At 46.4% G+C, this 25,802-nt stretch overlaps 1 protein-coding gene across 1 annotated transcript; it reads left to right on the forward strand.

Annotated features, from left to right (window-relative positions):
* Positions 1–1,516: 1,516 nt before the first annotated feature.
* LOC147641021 (uncharacterized) lies at positions 1,517–25,590 on the forward strand. The gene is made up of 2 exons (XM_086817389.1): positions 1,517–2,355; positions 24,849–25,590. Exons 1-2 carry the CDS (start codon positions 1,607–1,609, stop codon positions 25,159–25,161), a joined length of 1,062 nt encoding a protein of 353 aa, XP_086673515.1. The 5' UTR covers positions 1,517–1,606; the 3' UTR covers positions 25,162–25,590.
* The last annotated feature ends 212 nt before the right edge of the window (positions 25,591–25,802 follow it).

A 25,802-nucleotide genomic window follows, 5' to 3' on the forward strand; every position in this document is an offset into this window, starting at 1 on the left:
CTCATTCTCATGTGTTGTGAATACAAGAGTGCTCTTGCCTTATCTCTTTGGTTTCCTTCTCCTGCATTTGTGAGAGAGAGAGAGAGAGTGAGTGAGAGAGCGATCGAGCACTGTGTAGCGGCACGGCGGCGGCGGAGAGGCGGTAGAGCGGCGACGGCGGCTCCTCCTTCACGGCTGCGACGCGGGAATCCTTCAAGGCGGCGGTTGAGCGGTGAGTGACACACCCTTTGGCATTCTGTTTGAGCTTGCTTCCCTGGTTGTATGCTTGCAGCCATTCGTGGCTCGCATACGGTGTCTGGCAAGTCCCCAGCTACGACCTGTGCGACAGAAGCGCACAAAAATCTAACCACAAATATTAGAGAAAATAAAATCAAGTTTGTGTTAATATTTGATCGCGTTATAAAACATAACTTCAATTGCATTAAAATTTTAAAAAGAAACAAGGTATCTCAGCCTTGATCATGTTCGTTTCTATACACATAGCATATGATATCCCGAGCATGAAGGTTGTCACTAAGATTTTGGACTTTGTAACAAAAAGTAAATAGAATGTTTTGTCAAAATAAGACGTACCTCTGAGAGTGCATGAGCTACATAATACCACAAAATTTGATGCACCCCTAGCCCATACCCACTATTACTACACTAAAAGAAAAAATATAATGACCACTGTTTTCTTTATCATAGTACACTCCACAAAGAACAGACATCTCAATTAGCCTTGAACACTTGGAAAGTTTTAGTCACATGCAAATTTTCCAATTTTGAATACAAATCACACTATTTGTTGTCACCTCACTCATAAAAAATTAACAAATATATATTATTAAAAAAACCACATTAACTAGCATTAATGCAATTCTAAAAGCATATCTAGATGATTGTTAAAACCTCATACAACCTATGATTGGTCAGAATAAATGGTATGAGCATGCATTGTCATTTTGAAAGCTTTGATTGATCTCATACAAAAGATAGTAAACGAGAGAGAGAGAGAGAGAGATTTGTTGGAAGTGAGTAGTGTCTTTGTTCCTTTTTAACCCATTATAGATGGATTAAGCTACTCAAATATAAAAAGGAAGGATTGTTGACTCCGTGTTTAGTGCACACAAAAATGTCGCCTAGGCTCCTTGGCAAAGTTGTCGTTTTGAATGGTGTGCCTAGCTCCTTTCCGTCGAAGATAGGCCATACAACTACTGAGAGCCTCCCTGTTTATTATCAAAATGATTTCTTTTACATTATTATTTGCTATGTGTCTTCTACCCTTTGTTTTTCATGATTAATTTTGTATCTTCTTTTCAATAAGATTAATTTTGTATCTTCTAGGTTTTTTTTTTTTGGGTGCTAAGGGAGAACAAGCTACCAAATACCCTACACTCATGCACACGGAAGGGAGAACATGGCTGCCAAATCACCTACACTCACGCACATGGAAGGACTAGGGGCCAGGCTTCACACAACACACACAGCTATACCAACATCCGTTGGTTAATTTCTAGTCAACATTAAACCATTCCAGGCAGAAAACTGGCTATCTTCAAGACTAATTCTGAGAGTCAGAAACAGTAACAATACTCAAACAAGGCATGAGTCGAGAGAACAGCTGATGGGCAGCACAGGCAGGACGAACAAGCGACTAGCCTCGCTTGCCACTTTCACAAATCCTCTACTGACCACCACACAGGGGCTAGGGCAGCAGCAGGCGGGAAGAAACCCTACACAATTACAATCGCCCGGAGGGGCAGCACCAGCAACAGCAACAGCAGGAGACCCATCCGCCTCTCACATCAATGGAGATTTGAGCGCCATGGCTAATTTCATTGAAGCAGACCCTCGCCGCGACACAGAAATGGGCTCTGATAATGACTCAGAAGTCTGCGACCTCGCCCTTGATGGTGCTCACGAGGACGAAACCCTCAAAAACGCAGAGGCTCTCACCGAACAAGAAGTTGCCCGACGTAGATTGCGCAGAGTCAACCAGCTCATGAAGCTCTACCGCATGCACTACTGGGGCCTCCTTGAAGAACTCAGATCCAAGTATAGGGTATTCTACATCAAGCATGGTAAAGGGGGATGGAAGGATGATGTTGAGGCTGCCGAGAAGGAGAAGCTTGAGAGCACAGTGGAAACTGCAGATGGACAAGACAATGCAACAAAGGGCAAGCTTCTTTTGGGGGATGGGGCTGGAGCCATGAAAGAGCCGCTTGCACCAGACAAATCTGCAGGCGAGATTCTAAAGTGTGCCTATCAAGGATGCAAATCCAAACCTTTGGCCCTCAGTGGCTTCTGTTTTTCGCACATCCTCTTGGAGCCACGCCAGCAGCTATATAGGCCCTGCTCCTTTGTCATTAAAAGGTATGCATGTTGTTCTTTTCTGCTTTTTGGTCTTTGGTCAGAGTACATGGATGTGTGTTATAACAATGCTACCTGCAAGAGGGTGTCCAATAACTATCTTTTGTGTTTTGGGAATATGAAAAAGAAGTGTAATTCTCTCATTGCTCTTAGTCAAGTGTATGAGAGGCACACTAAGAGGTTAGGGCAAGTGCAATGGTTTTGGTAAACATGCCTTCGTGCTAGGTCATGGGAAACAGCTGACCCATAGTAATTCTTTACACATGACATTGTAGTGCTTGCTTAAAAGTTTCTTCGGTAAGCAGCACAAAGGCTCTTAATATCTGCAAAGGGGATGTTGTAGAGGTGGTCTTCTGAATTATTTGGTAAGCAGCACTTTTTTGGTTAATTTGTCCTTGGGCCTAGAGGTTCCCATAGGATTTTCATGATTTTTTAAGAAAGGGTTTTGCATCCTGAAGTATGAGTGATCACTATGGTTGACATGCAATGCCACCTTTTGGTAGCGTCACTTGTGTGCACCATAGTTTTCAAGTCTTTTAAAGACACTCATACAATGATACTTCTTCAAAAAAGTGATCAAGTGTTGAGCCAAAAATTGATTTTAGATAGGAAGTTTATCTATTTTACATGTTTGTTTTGCAAGTGCTTGTGTTTATGGTAATACTTCTAGCTTTTGATGGCCAGTTTGTAGAACTCATGGCACAAACATAAAGAACCCATGGCGCAAAAGATAATCTTTCCGCTATTTTAATGCCAGTTGATATTGTGATAATTGTTTCTATCTTTAGCATAGCGTATGCCTATCAACTACCCTCTTTGTTGTAATAATTCTTTCTATTTATTATGATTTTTATTTGGGAGGGACTAAAATGAAATGATTATTTAACTTTCCCTTCACAAGCCATTACAGCTTGGATGAAGAGTTTGTGGACATTTAACCTTCTCCCTCAGTGCTAGGCTTCATTATGGCTGAGTCTGCCTTGTGTCTCTGAGCTTCGACAGAAACTCAATACAAACCTTTGTATGAATGTATGCTCTTATGTGCGTGTGTGTGTGCGTGTGAGGTATGTGTATGAGTATATATTAATACGAAGTTTTACACACACTACAAGGCATTGATGATGTTAGTGGGGATGTCATAGTATCTAGTCCATACTATACATGATGGTGTTGGTGGTTTATTGTCGTGTGGATGACTACCATGAGGTTCCAAAGTGCACTTTCTTACATGGTGAATTTGGGCCATAGCAGCTAGAAAAATCTGAAATGGAAACGTCTAAAACGCGAATGAAATGCTTCTAAAAGACAGGGTGAAATAAGAAATGCCGATTTAAAAAAAAAGTTTTTTTTAATTAATTTTCAAGTACGAGCATACATCATATTGATAAGCAAATTAAACAATGAACATGGGTGAAGATTGAAACATCACAATTCTCATTAAAGGTTGAAATCCAAAATGAACCATGATACATTGATGAGATCAATGATCATACATAATAGAGTCATAGAGATGAGTCTACTACCTAGCAAGTTGCAAGCTACAAACACCAAAATCCCAAAAAGTAGATTGTAAAACAAATAACAATGATCAATCCAAAAAAGTACAAAGCTCGAGTCATGATTCTCAAGCTTTGCTAGCCTCTAGGTTGAGAGGCTCCTCCCTCCCCGGCTCATCACTATCATCATCATCATCACTGGCACTACTGTAACATGCAGCAGAAGTATTCGTAATTACGGATCCTGTCACACAAGTCTCACACCGCCTTCTTTATCTTGAGTTTCGCAAGTTTAGCAATCCACTTTTATCACTTCAAACTTTAAGAGAGTGAGAGAGAGAGAGATAGAACTATACACCAGATTGGGTCCTAAATTACCCACTGAACGGTCCCCTCCTATTGCTAGGAGTATTTGCTCTTATTACTTTGAAGAGAATGACTTTGGATTGACTTTGGACTGTAGACAAGCCAAACGCAAGATCTTTGAAAGACCAAGAGTCGGGCTGAACTGGACATGGTTGTAGAAGTACCAGTGATGACCGATCTCAAGCCTATGCACTCTTCCCAATGGAATTTAGGAAGGCTGCAAATTTGAGGTTGAGATATGGGCTGTTTGGGACTGTTTCTAGGCTCTTTATGAATGAATGCGTGTGTTTTACCTTCACTAGATGGTTGTAGCAAAACGATGAAGAGACGAATGCTGAAAATTGTTTGTATGCAAAAAACGCAAGGTTTCCTGAGGGCTGATTTAGGGTTGTTTCTCGTATCGGTACAAACCTATTTGTGCCGTGGAGTTCGTACGGTACGCTTTCGTACAATATTGTATGGTATGAGGTTCCCCCCCCCCCTTCCCCACCTTGAGAAAAAAATTCCAAATGCTAAAAAAAAAGAAATCTTGCTTAACAAAGATCTCCAATGCCCGCAATACTACGCAACTTTTGTGTCCGCTCAGTATTCCATATGGGGTTGCTGAGATCTAAAAAATCTGGCAAGGTAGACTGGTAGTGTACACTTGATTGGTAGGATGAGAGAATCCTGCTACATCACTTGGAGATCCCTTGTCTATGTAGGCTAGACAGTCAGATCCTCAAGTTATGTACGAGGGAGAAGATTTAGACAGGGCTATTTTGATCTATAGAGGAGTCCCTAAACCTATCACCCTAGATGCACTGTCCTTATCTGCGCAAGGATAGTCTCTTAGTCATAAACACTACACTGGGAGACCTTTGGTATCGCAGTACCCATGTAGGCTCTTTTTTGGAGACAATTGGGAGATCCAATTCGGAGAGACACATCTCCATGTTTCGGTTCCTCAAGCACTGTGGACTCCCCCCGTCCCCCTCAACCCTCCCTCACATTCAAGCTTGAAGCTCCATGGCTTGTAAGTGTTTGTAACACGCGGACGCTCTGGGAGTCTTCTTTCAGCCTTAAACACTATTGGCAACATGCTGATGCAAAACGCAGATATAGAGAGAGAGTAGAGAGAGAGAGGTGCTGGAAATTCGGTATATTGCTATAGTACAAAAAGGTACTCTTACACACAGCCCTAGGCTACCTTGAATAAAAAGTGAATAACACCCAAAACTGTCCCCCTATGGGACTCCTACTGACCCAAACCCCTAGAGGGTTGAATGATCTCAACTATGGGCACACGTTGCCTTTTATAGGGTTATTGAGCAATATAGAAGCTGGCCGACTGCTGTTGGACCAGCCGACTGGGCCTGAAGCACACATATTGCTGGTCGGGCTGCGCTTCTCCATGGATTGAGGTGCCTGGTTGCAGCCAACAACTCCTTCTGGGTCTTCTTCAAGCTTTGCTTCATGTCCAACCTGCTCCTTGTGCCCCAACTCTAGTTCTCATGCTCTTTTTCTGGTTGCCTTCCTCTGGATTAGCCCTGAGAAGGTACATGGCATTGATCATGCACATGACAGTGTTAAAAAAAAAACCGTATTTTATCGTACGGTATCCCAAAATTTCATATTGTACCAAAAATTCCTGTACGGTATCGTATTTTCGTACCATGACAACTATGGGGCTGAATGCTGTAGGCTGTTGCATTTTGTTGATGGAGGGCTGGATGCTCCAACGATGATGCTCCTAGGGCTGAAGGAAAGCGTCGAAGAATGTTGAGGTCCATGGTGTGTAGGCTGAATCGTTGATGCGCCTGTTGTTGATTGCTGAGATAGATGAGTTATGAATGAAGGATGCTATTTATATGGAGTCGAAGGGCTGGTCGGTTGGCTGTAGGGCTGGCCGACTGGTTCCTAATGCTACACGACTGAATATTATGTATAAAATAGGTTAATGATGGTATTAAATGCTGGGAAAATACTAAATAAATACTATAAAATATGAAAAAATTACCAGATAATATTCTGAGGTTTCTGCAATGGTCTAGATGGCCTAAATGCACATGGGATGAATGCTATGCAAAAATGCACACATGTCTTGATGTAAACTCTAAGGCTTCTATGACCTCTATATGCATGAATGATTCTCTCCAAGTGGGTTAAGGGACTTCGACTGACTGACTGACTCACTAAGGATGAGGAATGACCTATGTAGCTCGTGCCTGACATATCTTGAATTGAGGATTACAATGGGGTCACGGCGTACGACAAATATCAAATCCTAAAGGGTTCTAGTACTGTACAATGTTGCACTGATGATGAGCCATCTTGTCACCATGCACTACAGTGTAGAGTGCATGTGAGAACTACTGACTCCATCATCTCCATGCTCATTCTCCTCACTGAAATTCCAATTATCCTCAATGGCACTAGCCCAAGCGTCAGCTAATAGGCTTCTGCTGGCACTCTGAGGTGTCAGAGGTGTTTGGTACGAGGTGGATATGGTATACGCCTCGAAAGACTCGTGTTTTTTACAGACGTTTGGTACGTATGTTGCACGCCTCGAAAGATTGGTATTTTTTAGAGACGTTCGAGGTGTTTGTTATATTATTCTCTCACACACACACACACACACACACACACACACACACACACAGATATTGATATCGTATATATATATATATGAGAGAGAGAGAGAGAGAGAGAGAGAGAGAGAGAGATTCAACTTTTAAGACCTTAGATGGTAGAGTCTAGACTCTAGACTGTAGACCATTAAATTTTACAGAAATGAAGAATGATTGAACACTCAAAAGTTAAAACAGTGAGTACTCAGTAGATAATAGATTCATGATTCATACATCAAAAAGATTCATACATGCCATCATCATCATAAAGATTCACTTAGACTCCAGAGTCTGAACTATTGGATCTACCACTAGCTTGTTGGTGTTGGACTCACACACTCACACACACACAAACCTGCACATTAGGATTAGGTGCAGGATGGAGAAGCTCACACAGAAATGAGAGAGAGAGAGAGAGAGAGAGAGAGAGAGAGAGAGCCAAAAGTGTGGTAGCCACAAAATGCAAGTCAACCCTTGCATGTGTGTCACATCCATATAATATAGAAGTACAAAATATCATATGTAGAGTGTCCTTTTACACTTGATATCCAAGGGGAAAAACCACATGGGAAAAAGTGCCCTTGGTTAAGCCCTGTTCACACATAGCACTACCATAAGTGAGCATATGCCTACAAGTCCCCCCTGTAGTGGAAGTGTGAACTTGTACAAGGTAGCAGATCACTGTCTGAATAAGAGTAAGCCCAAAGCTTTGCGGAAAGCTTTAAACTTTTCTCGAGGTAAAGCCTTTGTGAATAGAACTGCAACATTATCCTGTGTAGGGTAGTAAGATAAACTGATCTCCCCTGCATGCAACCTCTCTCTCACATAGTGATAATGAATCTCAATGTGCTTGGTACGTGCATGAAATACTGGATTTCGTGCCACGGCCATAGCACTCTGGCTATCTGTGAGAATGGTGGTGGGTGTCTGCTGACACTCACGAAGATCAGCCAATAATCTCCTCAACCATACACAATCTACTGTAGGTGTGAAGATTGCCCTGTACTCAGCCTCACAAGTAGTGGGTTGCTTTTTACTCAACCAAGATATGGATGAACTACCGAGAAAAAAACAATTCCCACTGGTGGATTGCTTGGTATCATAATCACCAGCCCAATCTGAATCATTGTATGCATAAAACCGCAAGCTGCCCCCCCTGGGATAGAACAAACCAAGATCCAGGATGCTCAGAAGAAGCGGGGCAATTTGCTGCTCAGGTGACAAATCTAGTCCAATCTGGCATCCCAAATACCGCACTGCTGTGCTAGGAGGAATCCATCTAAAACCGAGGTCCGGGGTCCATGCCGGAGTGGGAGCACTACTGATCCAAAAGGCCACTGTCTTGCGCCAATTGATCAATGCTCCTGAAGCTGCACTAAAAACCTGGAGCGACTGCTCTGCCCGAAGAAGATTGGCCTCTTGGCCATGCAAAAATAAGCCCGTGTCGTCTGCAAACTCAGCATCGAGCAGGTCCTCCCCCCGGACTGGGAGCTGGAGTCCTCTCAAACCAACCTCCTCTGCCGTCAAATACATGCTCGTAGCCTCCGCAAAGAAGAGAAAAAGACAAGGGGCGAGGGGACACCCCTGGCGGACTGATCTGGTCAGCTCAAAACTCGGCCCCCGTCCTCCTGCAATCAGCACCTGGCTACGAGCTGTGGAATACAAAGCCGCCACCCCTCCGATCCATCCTGGCTCAAAGCCCAGGCGAAGCATAGTGCCCTCTAAGAAACCCCAATCAACTCTATCGTATGCCTTCTCAAAATCGAGAAGCATCACGACCAAGTCCTCGCCAAGAAATCTAGCTTGGGCCGTCGCCTCCCAGAAAGTAAAGATGTTGTCAAGGATACTGCGCTCCTTGACGAATCCTGTCTGGGTAGCATGAATCAACTCCCCCAGGAAGGGCTGGATCCTCAAACTCAAGGCCTTTGCTAAGACCTTGTAGACAGTATTGAGAATCGCAATAGGCCTCCAATGCCGAATATCATCTGATACTCCCTCCCCCTTGGGGATAAGAAAGATCAAGCCCTCTGAAAAGCTCTGTGGCATCACCCCAGTGTCCAAAACATACTGAAAGCCCCTGCGGAGGCCTGGCCCCAAGAGGTCCCAATAGCGCATAAAAAAGGCCGGCGTCAGTCCGTCCTCCCCTGGGCAACTATGTCGCGGTAGGACCCTCAAGGCCTCGGCAAGCTCAATCTCTGAAAGAGGCGCACCAAGAACTGTACGCATACGATCTGTGACCCTCCTTTGCACATGGGCCCACACAGTCTGTCTGCAAGCATCTCTATCCTCAGTGGCTGGCTCCGCTGAAAGCAGGTCTCTATAGAATGCAGTGGCAATGGCTCTGATCTCCCCGGGCTCAGTAGCTACCGATCCATCCGGTCTACCAAGCTGACGGACTCCTGCTACATCAGAGCATAAGTGACCTGTTCAGCTTCCTCTGACTCATGAACACAAGAACTACCAACCTCAGTACTGGAAAGTTCTTGCCAACTGCTGCTAACTACTGGTAAGCTATCCACCACTTGGTCTCGGAAAGCCTGCACGTGCAGCGTATCCACACCTGAGTAGCTATTACCACACTGCCACTCATCACAATCTTGAGGACCTGGGAGAGAGAGTGCTGAAAGCCTGTAAACTCCATTCTCCACTCCACCTTCCCAAACCACTTGGCCTGTTGCTTTGTCCCGGAGAGCAACAAAATGCTCATCAAACTCCACCCGTACGCCAGTCTTGCAAACCTGATGCACTGACAACAGATGAAAACCAAGTGCCGGAACATACAACACCTGGGAGGAATGCTTCCCCCCTCTGCCATCGGGAACTATCTCCATCCTGCCCTCACTGTGAACTGGGATAGTGGACGTATCCCCAGTAAGAATATGACCAGAAAGCCTGCAGAGATCCTGTAAACCGGAACGGGAAGGAGTCATGTGCCTGGAAGCACCACTATCGAGAATCCATTCCTGAGTATCCGTTGCGGAGAGTCCTCCAATCTCCTCCCTGCTTGAAGAAAATGAAGCATCGGTGTCCATCACCTCCAGGTGCACAAAAGCCGGAGTCGTCATGATTGCTGAGGAGTCTTCACCCTTCTCGGTCTTCCGCTTGGGACACTGCCTCCAGTAGTGGCCTTTCTCGCCACAATCATTACAGGTCCTCTCTGCCTTCAGTTTCTCGCGGTCACTAACGGACATCTTCTCAGAAGACTTCTCCGACGAAGCCTTCCCCTTGCCCGTGTTACGGCCTTTCGATCGTTGGCCAGTAAAGGCCTCCGAACCTCCATCCTGAGGAGGGTTCGTAAATCGTTCCTCCTGGTCCAGGACCATAGGCACAAGCTCCTCCCACGTGATGGTGCTGAGCCTGCCACTGGTAATCAACGACGAGTAAAATGCTGAGTACGAAGAGGGCAAATGTGATAGCAACGTTATGGCCATGTCCTCTGACGATATCTCCTTCCCAGCCTGAAGAACTTCCTGCTGAAGAGCCTGCAGCTTGTTAATATGCTCCCGCATCGTCGACGACTTTGCAGGGCTCATAACCCGCATCTGTAATTCCAAGGAAATCCTCTTCATGGGCGATACCCTGTTGTAAAGTGAGGCCAAATGCTGCCATATACCTCTGGCCAGCGTCATATGTCACCAATTGGCCGACCATTTGGTCCATTCCTAGTTTTTGCGTCTCGCTCACTTGAGGCCAGGCCGGTGTCTCATGTGAAGAGGCCAGTATTTTGCTAACATGGACGGGAGCCAGACTGGTGCCACCCGTGTGTTAGCAGGATGGTGTCGTATGGACGGGAGCCAGATCAGTGCCACCCGTGTATGACCTGGACTGTGTTCGATCCATGGGACTGTCACGCCATGGAAGAACCAGTATTCGTGCCGTGTTTTGCCTATGGGACTGTCACACCTAGGGAAACGCGTGCCTGGAACTGTGTCTTACCTATGGGACTGTCACTCCATAGGAAGACCAGGTTTTTATGTTTTATGTCGTGCCAGTTCTGTGCCGACAGATATTTTGTACATGTTCCATGAACGGGAGATATGTCCATGTTACTATTTGCACATGCACACATATTTTGCATGTTTGAAACTGTTTTCGCATGACATGTATTTGTGTGTTTGCCTGCTTGACGTGTTACTTACTGAGCGGGGACGCCTGCCAGTGAGTCGTGAAGTTTGCCCTGTATTCTGACAAGTTTCAGTGCATGTGAACAGGTGGTAAGTATATGGTACATGTTGTTTAATGTTATTTTATTCTAACCCCTTTATTTATAAGGTTAGGTGTTCACACTTATTTAAAAGTGGGCACCCCCTTTGGGCACCCACTTTGGGGCCAAGGTGGGGAGCCCCACTTTTAAGTGAGTGTGGGGGTGGGCATGGTCACCTACCCCCACTAATTCCCCACATGCAAACGTGGGTATGACCAAGGTTAACTCCACTTTCAATTTTATTAAAAAAAAGAGTCCCCTTCAAGCGTTGGAGCCATCGCATCTACCTGGCGTTGATCCATCACCCATCGCTTCATCTTACGTGAGAATCGGCTGCCATCTCCTACAGAATAGCAGCGCATACTCCCCAGGCGGCCATGAAACTGCTGCGCATGTTTTCCACAGGCAGCTACTACTGACAGGCTGCGCCTCTTTTCCTACAGGCGGCCAGCACAGACTGCAGGTGTGCTACACACAGGCTGCGCATGTTTCTTTGAGGCGGCTGAATATTATTGCTGGTGGCTGCGTTGAATTCTGCAGGGGGGTGCTTATACTGCTGCTGCCTGCGCCAAACTCTCTACAGGCGGCTGTGTATGTTTTATCTCTAGCAAGGCTACGTTGCCTTTCTTGCTGCAGGCGACTGTGTGACCAGCTTCTGTGGGTTACTCCTCTTCTCCTGCAGGCGCCCACCCCTCTCCCAAGCAGGCGATCCCTTCTCCATACAGGAGGCTGTGCATTCTATAAGGTGGCTGCACTTGTTGTAGCCAGGCGGCATCTTTCCTTATAGCAGGTTGCTTCTCCATACAAGCCAGGTCTCTATCCGCCCTTGCAAGTGGATACCTATTCTCGCACAGCAGGCGGCTGTGGTTTTCTTTTACGGTGGTACCTGCCTTGGTGGTTCACCACGAGGCGACTGAGTCTTCATCAAAGGAACCTCGCCTCTCCTGGGAGGCTTCTTCATACTTCGAGTATGGGTTTTCTATCAACCATCCACAAGTAAGTGACTTTCAGATTTGAGTAAAGTATTATATGTTTAAATCTGATAAAAGATTCATCCCGCTCGGCCAACACCCGTTCGATGCCGGGTTGTCCAAGCTGTATTGGCGAACCTCGGTCCAAAGGTGCTGAGATCGGGAGAGCCAGGCGTTAGTACGAGAGCGCCTGTTTGTGCGTGGTCTCGGAACACCAGTGAGGCGCTCTCCGCGGAGTCCAGTGAAAGCACAGGACCGTAGAGATTGGACCACATTAGTGGTCGTTCTGCTTCGAGTTCTCTACATCGAAATTCGAGCCTACTTGTTTGGCACTGTTTTCATATGTACATGGACATTATCTGGTTCTCAGAACCCATGGAGCATTGTATTCATTAAATACTCCCAATAAATATATCATATATTGAGGGGGGGGTCGGCCCGTTCCGGCCCCAGTGCTGGTGTCCATCTTTCCATTTCTGTTCATTTAAATTCAAGTTGTTTTAAAGTTGTCCATTTCAAATTTGTGGTTTTAAAGTTGTGCTATTAAGCGTGTGGGTGTCCAACGGAGTCTTTCCCACTTGACGGGATCGGTTTCATTGGTATCAGAGCACGGTTGTTTCCCTCTTCCTAGTGGGGAAACGAACCTGTGTACTGGACATCCCGCTTTTAGCAAACTTTGAACACAATGGACAGCCAAGGCAACCCTTTGGAAGTGCCAAATTCGAGGGGTCCATCTAGTGCTTCTCGTGGGTTTGATGCCCTGCGTGGTAGACACAAGCCCCTTGAAAGGGTTATGGATAGTGAATCCAAGGGTCAACTGTCTCCAGGAAAGACAGTTATGCTTGAACAAGAGCCTGATGCTATGAGGGCTGAAATGGAACATATGAGAAAACTTTTGCAGGCTCAAGAGCAAGAATTAAAGTTTTTGCATGAAGATCCTCATCTACAAAGTGCTATTGAAGCCAGGAAGGCTGATGCTATGGTTGATGTAACCTTTGAATCAATGGCTCGTGAAGTGGGCAAGAAACCAAGGGAGTTGGCACTTGCCTATCTCCTTCGCAAAGGTGATATCAAAGAGGGGGATGACGGAGAGCTGAAATTCAGAAATCCACCTCGTTTGAAGCATGGAGATCCCGCATCCCAGAGGCTGAAATCTTTTATGCAAAAGGAAGAGGTGACTGTCACCTCTCGTCATGCATCCTCTCCACAAGGCACTAAGCTTGACAGATATATGTATGCCAGTGCTCATGGAGGGCACGAAAGTCACATGCATGCAAGATATCTATCTCATGGTGACAGGTCTACTTCCAGAAAAATTTTGCCTTCTGAGTTGTCTCGTGAAGAGACCATGCCATATGCAGGTAAGTCACATGCATCTGAGCTTCGAGTTCGTGGAGCACATGCCACCGTGCCCCATGAAGCTTCTATGACGGCCCATGGAGCCCATGCAGACAGGGCTACCCCGTTGGATAAGGGGAAAAGAAAAAGAGAGGACCATGAGCCTCATGCCAGGAAGCTCAAGGAGTTCAAAGCAGGTGATAAATCTGTCAAATTTGATGTCTTTCATGGTGAACATGATGCTTCTAAGGTGTTAGCGTTTGTGGCACAGTTCGACATTGCTTTTAGCGATGAGGACTTTACAGAAAAGTCGAAGGTGTGCCATGCTAGCATGTTTCTGAAAGGGACTGCTGCCCACTGGTGGATCACTGAAAAGATCACCAAGGATCCCATCTCTACTTGGAAGGAATTCAAAGATAGATTTTATGCTCAGTTCTTGCCACCCAATGCAGAGCAAACTCTCACTCAAAAGTGGGACAGGCTGGAATAAAAAGATAATGAGAGTGTGCAACAGTATGTTAACAAATTTTGGAAAGTGTTGCTGGAAGTGACTCCCTTCATGCTAATCTCTGAAGATGAAAGAAAGAGGAAGTTTCGTTCTGGATTGCAACCAGCATATAGATCGGGTATTGAATTACACCCAAAACATACGTTGCAACAACTCACAGCTTCTGCTCTCGCTACGGAGCAATTGGTGCTCAAGATCAAGCAGGATCAAGGAGGTTCCAAGGCGAAGGACAAGGCTGCCCCAAATCAGCAAAAGGGCGGACAGCCATCTAAAAAGAACTTCCGGGAGCCTTACAAGGGTGGTAAAGCTGAAAATTACACATCTAAAGAACAGGCCCAAGAAAGAACAAATTTGGATTAACTCCGGAGCAAAGAGAGCAATATGCTAAGGATGGAAAATGCTTTTCTTGTGGTAGCAAAGACCACATGTTTCGGCAATGCCCAGATCGCAAACCAAAGCACGAGGACAAGCACACCAAAGCAAATGTTCATGCAGTTCCTGATGTGCAAGGTAATACAGGTCATGATGCAAAAGAGCGTATGGTTTGCAAGGCTTGGGGGCAAATCAAGGATCAGCCCGCATTATTCATGTTTGATGACTGTGCAACTGACAATTTCATCTCTATGCAAATGGCAGCTGCATTGGGTATTGAGGTTGAAAATATGGGACCTCAGATTGAAGCTGAAGCTGCATTTATTGGCAAAGAGGTGCAGGTTACCCCTTTGATTGGGAAGTTGCGTATTCATATACAGGGCTATCTTGATAATGAGCATTTCTTAGTTGCTCCACTGAATGGATGTGATGTATTGTTGGGCAAGCCGTGGCACCATAGGCTTGAGCCCCGCAAAGACTACAAGTCCAATATGATTTCTTTTATGCATAAAGGCCGCATGCATTTTATTGATGCTGGCAAAGAAGGGGATTCCATCCCAGTTGTATCACACATCCAAATTAATAAAGCAATGAAAAAGAGTCTTTCAGCGTACTTGATTTTTGTGCGTGATAGTCTTGTGCCAAATCATCAAAATGTGGATGCTATGTCTAATGATAGGCTGAATTTTCTTAATGCATTCAACGACTGTTTTGCTGACTCATTGCCAGGTGAATTACCTCCCCAAAGGCCCGAAGATCACCGCATAGATCTTGTGCCAGGTAGTTCTCCACCTAACAAACCCGCATACCGAGTGAGTGCTGCACAACAAGAAGAAATTATGAAGCAGGTAAACGAGCTTTTAGAGAAAGGTTTGGTTCAGCCCAGTTCCTCACCTTACTGCTCTCCTGTGCTTCTTGTTCAAAAGAAGGACGGATCATTCCGTATGTGTGTAGACTATAGACCTTTGAACAAGCTTACCATCAAGAACAGATTTCCTATTCCGCGTATTGATGATATCTTGGATAAGCTTGATGGCTCAGCTTGCTTTAGCAGACTTGATTTGAAGAGTGGTTATCACCAGATCCGAGTGGTGCCACAAGATGTCCATAAGACTGCATTCAGAACAGCCTTCGGATTATATGAATTCTTGGTAATGCCTTTTGGTCTCACCAATGCTCCTGCTACTTTTAATCGTATGATGGATAGGATATTCCGACCCCATCGCATGTTTACAGGAGTCTTCTTTGATGATATCTTGGTTTTCTCCAAGAATGAGCAGGAACACAGAACTCATTTGGGCACAGTGTTCGAAGAGTTGCGGAAGCATAAACTTTTCGTCAATGCCAAGAAAAGTGAGTTTTTCCTTTCAGAGATTCATTATCTGGGACATATTGTATCCAAGGATGGAGTTACAATGGATCCTGCAAAGATAGAGACTATTCGGAATTGGCCCGAATTGCAAAACGTACATCAAGTACGTAGTTTTCTGGGATTATGTTCGTACTACAGGCGTTTCATAAGGCATTTCGCCATGATTGCCACTCCTCTACATGATCTCACGAAGAAGAAAACTGCTTTCAAATGGACTTCAAAGGAACAGGATGCTTTCTTGCAGCTCAAGCATGCGATCATATGTGGTCCAGTATTGATTGTTCCTGACTTGCACAAGTCATTCATGGTTGAATGTGATGCTTGTGGTGATTGCATAGGAGCTGTCCTAAATCAAGAAGGGCATGCAGTTGCATACGAGAGCCGTCGTTTGCATGATGCTGAGCTTCATATGGATATCTATGAGAAAGAGCTCTTGGCTGTAATTCACGCCTTAAAGATTTGGAAACATTACCTTCTTGGGGCTGAATTTGTAGTCAAGACAGATCATCAAAGCTTGAGATACTTTCTATCTCAAACCAAGCTTTCAGAGAAGCAGATGAGAATGGCAAATTTTCTTTCCATGTTTCATTTTCAGATTGTGCATACTCCAGGAAAGAAAAATGTGGTGGCCGATGCACTATCTAGGAGGCCTTATGTTGCTGCAGTCTCAGTGGCCTCTCATGGAGATCTATCTGCTATGAGAGATTTGCATCATTTGGATGCTGATTTTTGCCATATATGGACTGATTTGATGGCTGGTCATTCACATGCCTCTTATGTTATCAACGAGGGTTATCTCATGAAGGATAATTGCCTATGTGTGGTGAAGGATTTGCGTTCAAAGGTTATGGACGAATGTCACGCTCCACCATATGCTGGTCATAGAGGTATTATGCCTACTACTCGCATGATTCAGAGGTATTTCTTTTGGCCAAGCATGCGTAAAGACATTGAGGCTTATGTGCGTGCATGTATCACTTGCCAAAAGGTGAAATTTGATAGGCAAAAGCCTCCAGGTTTGCTTCAGCCATTGCCTATTCCCTCGCAACCTTGGGAAAGTATTACGATGGATTTTATTATGGATTTACCTAGATCCCAGCATGGGAATGATGCTATTTGGACTATTGTGGACAGGTTTAGCAAGCTAGCTCATTTCTTGCCCGTCAAGAAAACCATTAAAGCTGATCATATGGTAAAGCTTTTTCTTGCTAATATTTTCAAGCATCATGGTATGCCTAAATCCATTGTTGGGGATAGAGATCCCAGGACTACAAGCCTATTTTGGAGGGCTTTGTTTGACAAATATGGGTACTAAACTTGAGTTTTCATCAGCTTATCATCCCCAAACGGATGGCCAAAGTGAAGCTGCAAATTCAGCCGTGTTGGATTTGTTGAAGTGTTATGTGGCAGATCAAAAGAGTGCATGGGAGAAGTATCTTCCACTTGTTGAGTTTGCCTACAACAATACGATCCATGCTTCCACGGGCAAGGCTCCGTTTGAGATTATTTATGGCAGAGTGGTCTTGCCACCCATCCTTCGTACCAAGGATGAGATCTTTGCAGCTGATGAATATGTTCGTGACTTAGATGTTGCCTTTGGTCAGGTCCGGACAGCCATTGCGAGATCTCAGGATAAGCATAAAATGGCTGCTGACAAGCATAGAAGGGACATGGAAGTCAAAGAAGGTGATTGGGTATTGCTGAAATTTGAGAAGGCTAGGCTTCGGAAGAGGCCAGGACGAGAAGGATCATATCCTAAGCTTTCTCCTCGCTATTATGGACCCTTCAAGGTGATTCAGAAGATCAATGAAGTGTCCTACAGGCTTGCTTTACCTAGTCATTGGAAGATTCACAATGCTTTTCATGTGAGTCTATTTTGGAAATATGTGGGGCCAGATCCTGATGAGCCTGTCACAAAAGATCCGCCAGAAATTGAAGAGCTTGAGGAGATCCTCCAGCCAGAACAGATTGTTTTTCACAAGGAGAGAAAGCTACCTGCAGGAAAGCTTTCCAGGAGATACCTTGTGAAGTTTAAGAATTATTTGCCTATTGATGCCAAATGGGTAAATGAGGATTATTTTGCAGATTATCCGCAATTGTTGCAGGCATATCTTGAGGCTTTTAAGTTGAGGTCAACTCTTTAGAAGCCCGGGGGGATGTCACCAATTGGCCGACCATTTGGTCCATTCCTAGTTTTTGCGTCTCGCTCACTTGAGGCCAGGCCGGTGTCTCATGTGAAGAGGCCAGTATTTTGCTGACATGGACGGGAGCCAGACTGGTGCCACCCGTGTGTTAGCAGGATGGTGTCGTATGGACGGGAGCCAGATCAGTGCCACCCGTGTATGACCTGGACTGTGTTCGATCCATGGGACTGTCACGCCATGGAAGAACCAGTATTCGTGCCGTGTTTTGCCTATGGGACTGTCACACCTAGGGAAACGCGTGCCTGGAACTGTGTCTTACCTATGGGACTGTCACTCCATAGGAAGACCAGGTTTTTATGTTTTATGTCGTGCCAGTTCTGTGCCGACAGATATTTTGTACATGTTCCATGAACGGGAGATATGTCCATGTTACTATTTGCACATGCACACATATTTTGCATGTTTGAAACTGTTTTCGCATGACATGTATTTGTGTGTTTGCCTGCTTGACGTGTTACTTACTGAGCGGGGACGCCTGCCAGTGAGTCGTGAAGTTTGCCCTGTATTCTGACAAGTTTCAGTGCATGTGAACAGGTGGTAAGTATATGGTACATGTTGTTTAATGTTATCTTATTCTAACCCCTTTATTTATAAGGTTAGGTGTTCACACTTATTTAAAAGTGGGCACCCCCTTTGGGCACCCACTTTGGGGCCAAGGTGGGGAGCCCCACTTTTAAGTGAGTGTGGGGGTGGGCATGGTCACCTACCCCCACTAATTCCCCACATGCAAACGTGGGTATGACCAAGGTTAACTCCACTTTCAATTTTATTAAAAAAAAGAGTCCCCTTCAAGCGTTGGAGCCATCGCATCTACCTGGCGTTGATCCATCACCCATCGCTTCATCTTACGTGAGAATCGGCTGCCATCTCCTACAGAATAGCAGCGCATACTCCCCAGGCGGCCATGAAACTGCTGCGCATGTTTTCCACAGGCAGCTACTACTGACTGGCTGCGCCTCTTTTCCTACAGGCGGCCAGCACAGACTGCAGGTGTGCTACACACAGGCTGCGCATGTTTCTTTGAGGCGGCTGAATATTATTGCTGGTGGCTGCGTTGAATTCTGCAGGGGGGTGCTTATACTGCTGCTGCCTGCGCCAAACTCTCTACAGGCGGCTGTGTATGTTTTATCTCTAGCAAGGCTACGTTGCCTTTCTTGCTGCAGGCGACTGTGTGACCAGCTTCTGTGGGTTACTCCTCTTCTCCTGCAGGCGCCCACCCCTCTCCCAAGCAGGCGATCCCTTCTCCATACAGGAGGCTGTGCATTCTATAAGGTGGCTGCACTTGTTGTAGCCAGGCGGCATCTTTCCTTATAGCAGGTTGCTTCTCCATACAAGCCAGGTCTCTATCCGCCCTTGCAAGTGGATACCTATTCTCGCACAGCAGGCGGCTGTGGTTTTCTTTTACGGTGGTACCTGCCTTGGTGGTTCACCACGAGGCGACTGAGTCTTCATCAAAGGAACCTCGCCTCTCCTGGGAGGCTTCTTCATACTTCGAGTATGGGTTTTCTATCAACCATCCACAAGTAAGTGACTTTCAGATTTGAGTAAAGTATTATATGTTTAAATCTGATAAAAGATTCATCCCGCTCGGCCAACACCCGTTCGATGCCGGGTTGTCCAAGCTGTATTGGCGAACCTCGGTCCAAAGGTGCTGAGATCGGGAGAGCCAGGCGTTAGTACGAGAGCGCCTGTTTGTGCGTGGTCTCGGAACACCAGTGAGGCGCTCTCCGCGGAGTCCAGTGAAAGCACAGGACCGTAGAGATTGGACCACATTAGTGGTCGTTCTGCTTCGAGTTCTCTACATCGAAATTCGAGCCTACTTGTTTGGCACTGTTTTCATATGTACATGGACATTATCTGGTTCTCAGAACCCATGGAGCATTGTATTCATTAAATACTCCCAATAAATATATCATATATTGAGGGGGGGGTCGGCCCGTTCCGGCCCCAGTGCTGGTGTCCATCTTTCCATTTCTGTTCATTTAAATTCAAGTTGTTTTAAAGTTGTCCATTTCAAATTTGTGGTTTTAAAGTTGTGCTATTAAGCGTGTGGGTGTCCAACGGAGTCTTTCCCACTTGACGGGATCGGTTTCATCATATGCTTTATATGATTGATTACTTGCGGTGTGCAGTTGAGGAAAATAAACGAACGGACCCTGGCGTTGACACGATCCCACATCTGTGGGCCTCCCGGTCCTTTCGGGTTGACGGTAACTCCCCTTCCTCTACTTCCGGCCGTGGACCAACAACGACGAAATCGGCGAGGTCGTAGGACTCCAGAACGGATTCCATCATCACCTTCCATATGCCGTAGTTGCTCCCGTCTAACTGACGGTCCACCGGGAACGTGGGGAGTGTCGGGATCTTCACATGTCTCTCGGCCATCTCAAACAGATTTGCCATTGCGGGGATGTACTCTGAAAAGGGTGGGTGGGTGGGAACAAAGAAGAACTAAAACCTGCAAGTGGCTGTCCAGCAAATCAGCCCGCCTTCCTCTTGCTTCTCCTCTTCCCGAACAGTCCAAAACAGTCCACCAATCAGCCACAAAACAGTCCCCCTCTTGCTCACACAAATCCCAAGACCTATCTAGAGCCTAGGGCTCTGATACCATGTCAGAATACGCAGCGGAGATGATGACCAAATCTGGGAACACGAGAGCAAAAACGCAGGCAGAAAAACAGCACAAGAGAGAGAGAGAGATGTAGGCGTGTAACTCTGCTCTATATACACAAGAAGATCCCGAGGAATGATACAAATAAGGCATGGGGGCTGAGGACCTATATATACCTCCCTGGAAGGGCAGTCGGCCAGCACTAAAAGTGTCCACGACTGAAGAAAGAGGTCCACGACTGCATAAATGCAGTTGGCCAGCTATCTGGTGCCCACGACTGATCAAAACCAGTCGGCCAGCAGCAAGAGTGCCCACGACTGATAAACACCCAGTCGGCCAGCACTGGGGTGCTCCCGGCATCATCTGGCAGCCCTCCCAAGCCTCAGAAAAAATGGGAAAAATAGGGGAAAAATACGGAGAGTGGGGAAAAATGGGAAAACACCTCATAAGGGCGGGCACACCCACAACAAAGGCCCTGGTGTATAAATCTAGACAGGAGATGACTTCTAACAGGGGGAAGCCGCGCACAAGAGGGGAGGGGCGGAGAAAGTGCTGGTGGAGGGGGGGGGGGGGGGTCGGGGCGCTGCAGAGGGGAGGTGGGCGCGAAAGAAGGGGGGGGGGGCGCGAAGGCGAGGAGGGGCGGCGGGCAGTGCAGCGAGGGAGGGGGGCGCAGCAGCGAAGGCAGGCGGAAGGGGCAATAGGAGGGGCGGCGGGCAGTGCAGCGTGGGAGGGGGGCGCAGAAGCGAAAGCAGGGGGGGGGGGGGGGGGGGCAAGGGGAGGCGCGAGGGGACGAACAGGCAGGAAGGCGGGGGGCGCAGGTGTGCAGGTAGCGCAAGCAGGGAGGGGCGGGAGCTTCAGCGAGCACGAGTAGGTTCTCTTCAGTTGTAGTGATTCTGGTTGCTTCTCCTTGGGTTTTCCATTTTTCCTTGTACTAAAACTTCTTGGCCCTAACTATCCCTGAAGGTAAAGTTCCCTTGGCCACAATGAATACTAGCATGATTTGCAACTAGCCGGTCTCAGAATACGCAGTGGATATGAGACAAAAACTTGAGAGCACACGTAGGAGGACTCTATGCTGAAGACAAGCAAACGTAGGAGAGAACCACCAGCCTAAATCTGAACAGAGAACTGAGCGCAAAAGAGCAAACGTAGGAGAGAGAGAGAGAGAGAGAGAGAGAGAAGCTGTATAAACTATGCTATATACAAGATCCAATCCGATACAAGGTGTGGGGGGCAGGGGTGATATTTTATAAAAAGTTGGCTGCCTCTTGCTGTTCCATGAAACAGCTCCTGAGCCAAGGATAAATCCATAGCTTGATGTAGATCTCCTTGTGTCTGGATCTCCTCCCCAATCCGAGTCACTCCAACCTTGGAGTCTGACTTCATCCGTCGTTCCCCCTCTAGTATCATAGAAGAGTCCAAGATCCTTTGTACCTTGCAGATATCGCAAGATCCGCAATCTTGCGTCCCAATGAGTCTTCAAAGGCGTCTTCATGAATGAGCTCAACAGCCCCTCTGGGAAGCTCAAGTCCAATCTAGTGTTCAGCAACCAAATCAATGAACCAAACCGCTTGTGATACAAAGAGGCATCAACTTGCTCACAAGGATCATCAACTGTAACTTTGGTATGCCAAGTCTTGGGAACTTGCTGAAGACGATACAAGGCCTTCGAAAACCTGTAAACTAACCCAGAACCTCAAAGCTTGGAGGCTGCTCAACAGACACCTCCTCTTGCAAGTCACCATTGGCCACTTGCTTGGCTTTCCTAGAAGTCCCCTGGGAAAGAGCTTCCTCAATTGCAGGAGGCTCTTTGTCTCGAATAATACGAGACATCAAAGCATAGTTCACCTGTAAAGGCTCCTCTGACTGACGAATGTAAGAACTGGAATGTCCCTGCCTACTGCTGTCAACATCTGGCAAGCCATCCACCATCTGGTTCCGGAAAGCGTGCTGCAACGTATCCACATTCAAGTGGTCATGACGAAACTGCCACATATCACCTAACTGAGAGCCTGTAAGAGAGAGTGCTGAGAGTTTGTAGATCCCATTCTCCACTCCGCCTTCCCATATAATCTGGCATGTTACTTTGTCCTGTAGAGCAACAAAATGCTCATCAAACTCCACCCGTACGCTAGTCTTGCAAACCTCATACATTGACAACATATGAAAACCAAGAGATGGGACAAAAAGAACGTGGGAGGAATGCTTCTCCCCTTTGCTATTGGGAACGATCTCTAACCTTCCCTCACTATGAATAGGTATAGTGGACTCGTCACCAATCAGGATGTGATCCGCGTGCCTTTGAAGATCCTGTAATAACTCTCGGGAAGGAGTCATGTGCCTGGAAGCACTACTGTCGAGAATCCAGTCCTGAGTGTCCCTAGTGGGGAGTCCGACCGCCTCTCTGCTTGAAGAAGATGAAACGTTGGTGTCCATAATCTCCAAGTGCACAAAAGCTGGAGTCTTCATGGTTACTGCTGAGGAATTTGCACCCTTCTCGGTGCTCCACTTAGGACATTTCCTCCAATAGTGGCCTTTCTCGCCACAATTGTTACAGGTCCTCTTTGCCTTCAAGGTGTCACAATCCAAGTCGGGCTCCTGCTCGGAAGACCTCTCTTGTGAAGACTTCCCTTTGCCCTTACTGCAAGCTTGCGACCGCTGGCCAGTCAAGGCCTTAGAACCTCCACTCTGTGGAGGGTTCGTAAAACGCTCTTCCTGGTCCAAGAGCACAGGCACAAGCTCCTCCCATGTGATGGTGCTGAGCCTGCCACCACTGGTGATCAAAGAGGAGTAGAAAGCTGAGTACTGAGAGGTCAGATGAGACAGCAAAGTGATGGCCATGTCCTCTAAAGATATCTCCTTCCCAGCTTGAAGAACTTCCTGTTGAAGAGCCTACAACTTGTTGATGTGCTCCCACATCGTCGAAGAATTGCAGGATCCATCACCCGTTCCAAGGAAATCCGCTTCATGGGTGATACCCTGTTATACAGAGAAGCCAAATGCTACCAAACCCCTCTGGCCAGCGTCATATGTTTGATATGATTAATCACCTGTGGTGTGCAATAAGGAAGATGAAAGAACACACACGGGCATTGACACGATCCCACAACTGTGCCTGAGCCTCCCGTTGTTTCCGAGTAGAGGGTAAAAGCTCCCCATCCTCCAACTCTGGCCGTGGAACACCAACAATAATGAAATCAGCCAAGTCATAAGACTCCAATATAGACTCCATCATAACCTTCCAGATGCCATAGTTGGTCCCGTCCAACTGTCGATCCACCGGGAACGTGGGGAGAGGAATCTTCACGTGCTTCTCTGCCATCTCAAGCAAGCTGCAAGTAATATGCAAGGTGGTTGTCCAATGGTGATGGCCGCCTTCTACCCTATCTCCAAGTCTTGAACAGTCCAAGAGATCTCCAATCAGCACCAAAAACCAGCGGTCCTGCAAGCTTTAAATCTCCCGCAAGCTCTCCGAGGTCTTCAAGAAATCAACTGTCCTGCAAGCTCTCCAATATCTCTGAACTTCAGGCCACTTGGGGCTTTGATACCATGTCAGAATACACGGCGGATATGAGACAAAAACTTGAGAGCACATGTAGCAGGACTCTATGCTGAAGACAAGCAAACGCAGGAGAGAACCACCAGCCTGAATCTGAACACAGAATTGAGTGTAGAAGAGAAAACGCAGAAGAGAGAGAGAGAAGCTGTATAAACTCTGCTATATACAAGATCCGGTACAATACAAGGTGTGGTACCCTCAGTGCTGGTCGGCCAGCCTAAAAGCAGCCGACAGCACCCTGGATGTCCATGACTGCTAAAAATAGCAAGGCGGCCAGCATAATCCAGTTGGCCTGGACAGGTAGAACCTCATCGTATAACCTCCCGCATGGGGTGCTGGAGTAGACAGGTGATGTCGGTGGGGGTGAGCTGGTGAGGAGGGGTCCTCTGTTGAGCTAGGATGTCCATGATCCTCTTCTTGTAGTACTTGGGGCGTCAGCGGGGTCCTCGTGTTCGTGGGTGTCTAGCCTTGCTGAGCTGGAGAGAGAGAGAGAGAGAGAGAGAGAGAGAGAGAGAGAGAGAGTTATATTAACGTCTTCAAAAGGCCAAAATGACCCATGAGACCAAAAAATGCTACATTGAATCCATGAGGTACAACATCGTAGGTACAAAGAAAAAAAAAATGACTTAAAAGAACCATGTACAAAGAGCTTGAAGCTCTCATAATATCCCACATAGGGCGGTGTTGTATGGAACTCAAAGTGGGCTTAATGTTGGGAGGGCTAAGCAGTCTTCTGATGGGGGGAGATGATGGCTGGCTTTGCAGAAGTCCACAAAGCAGCTATATACCTGGTGTCCTCGTGCCTTGATGTTTCACAGTGTGGAGAGAGAGAGAGAGAGGTTAAAAAAAAAGAAAAAGAAAAAAGAGGTGTTTTAAATTTTTGCAGTGGGCAGAGTGGGTCAGTCACCTGTGGTAAGCCAGTGCTGAGATCATTACTTCCAGCCCATTGCTCAGCTCACATACAAAGGCAATCATCACGGGGTGTGAGGAAAGCAAGCAGCAATGCAACTGCCAAGCCAGGACCAAAGTTACACCTCGTGATTGCGGAGTATGTCCGTCTTATACAGAGCAAGCGACGAGCTGCTCGAGATGTGTCTTTAAAGAATGTGGCCAACATGGTTTCTATTAAAGAGATTGATGGTGCTGCCAGTGCAGTAATTCAGCAAGAACAAGTACTTCCATCTGCATCAACAACGTAGAACGTGCAGTGTAGACTCCACACTGGTCTTGTGACACTTCTGTTTATGGAGGCCTTATTATATACAATGGGTACCTGCATCTAGTTTTTTACGGATAGCTGGCACCTGCTACCTGCACCAGCTCTTCCACAGGGATTGCTAGGAGAGAGACTTCTTAGATGTTACAGAGAGCTGGATTTCCGCTCATATTTGGTGTGAATTGATGTTTTCCCCTCCTGAAACCATGCAAAAGCTATGTCACCCCGTCATTTGTTCAATCAAGAATTGGCTGGTAGCTTAGCCAGTTTTTATAGAAGACCTTACAGGCTGTCCCTGTGGCTGGGATATTGTATTTTGGTCTTCATCCTGCTGGTCTTGTGGTAATGCCATCTTTTGTAGGCATACAGTTGCTTGCTGACAACTTTCAATAGCAGAACCACACTTTTCCAAGCACCATGAGTTTATTGCCTTATTGGCCTCGTAGCTTTGCAATGTCTAATTTTCATGCATCTTCTTGTGGTTTGGCTTCTTTTAGGCATAAATGTAGAGTGCCTGTTCCAATGTCTACAATGGGGCAGTTTTTGATTGTACACATCATTGTATGCTATAGAAAGAGTTTGGGTGGTTAGACTGATTGTATACGTGTTGTTTGGGCCTTTTGT

This window comes from Cibotium barometz, chromosome 2 (assembly GCF_041138505.1).
Source record: "Cibotium barometz isolate CiBa-2024 chromosome 2, ASM4113850v1, whole genome shotgun sequence".
NCBI lineage: Eukaryota > Viridiplantae > Streptophyta > Polypodiopsida > Cyatheales > Cibotiaceae > Cibotium > Cibotium barometz.

Bases quoted from the DNA above. Each gene is read 5' to 3' on its own strand.
- LOC147641021 (XM_086817389.1), top strand. From the start codon at position 1,607: ATGGGCAGCACAGGCAGGACGAACAAGCGACTAGCCTCGCTTGCCACT. The intron at 2,356-24,848 runs GTATGCATGTTG...AAATTTTTGCAG, and splicing joins TGCTCCTTTGTCATTAAAAG to TGGGCAGAGTGGGTCAGTCA.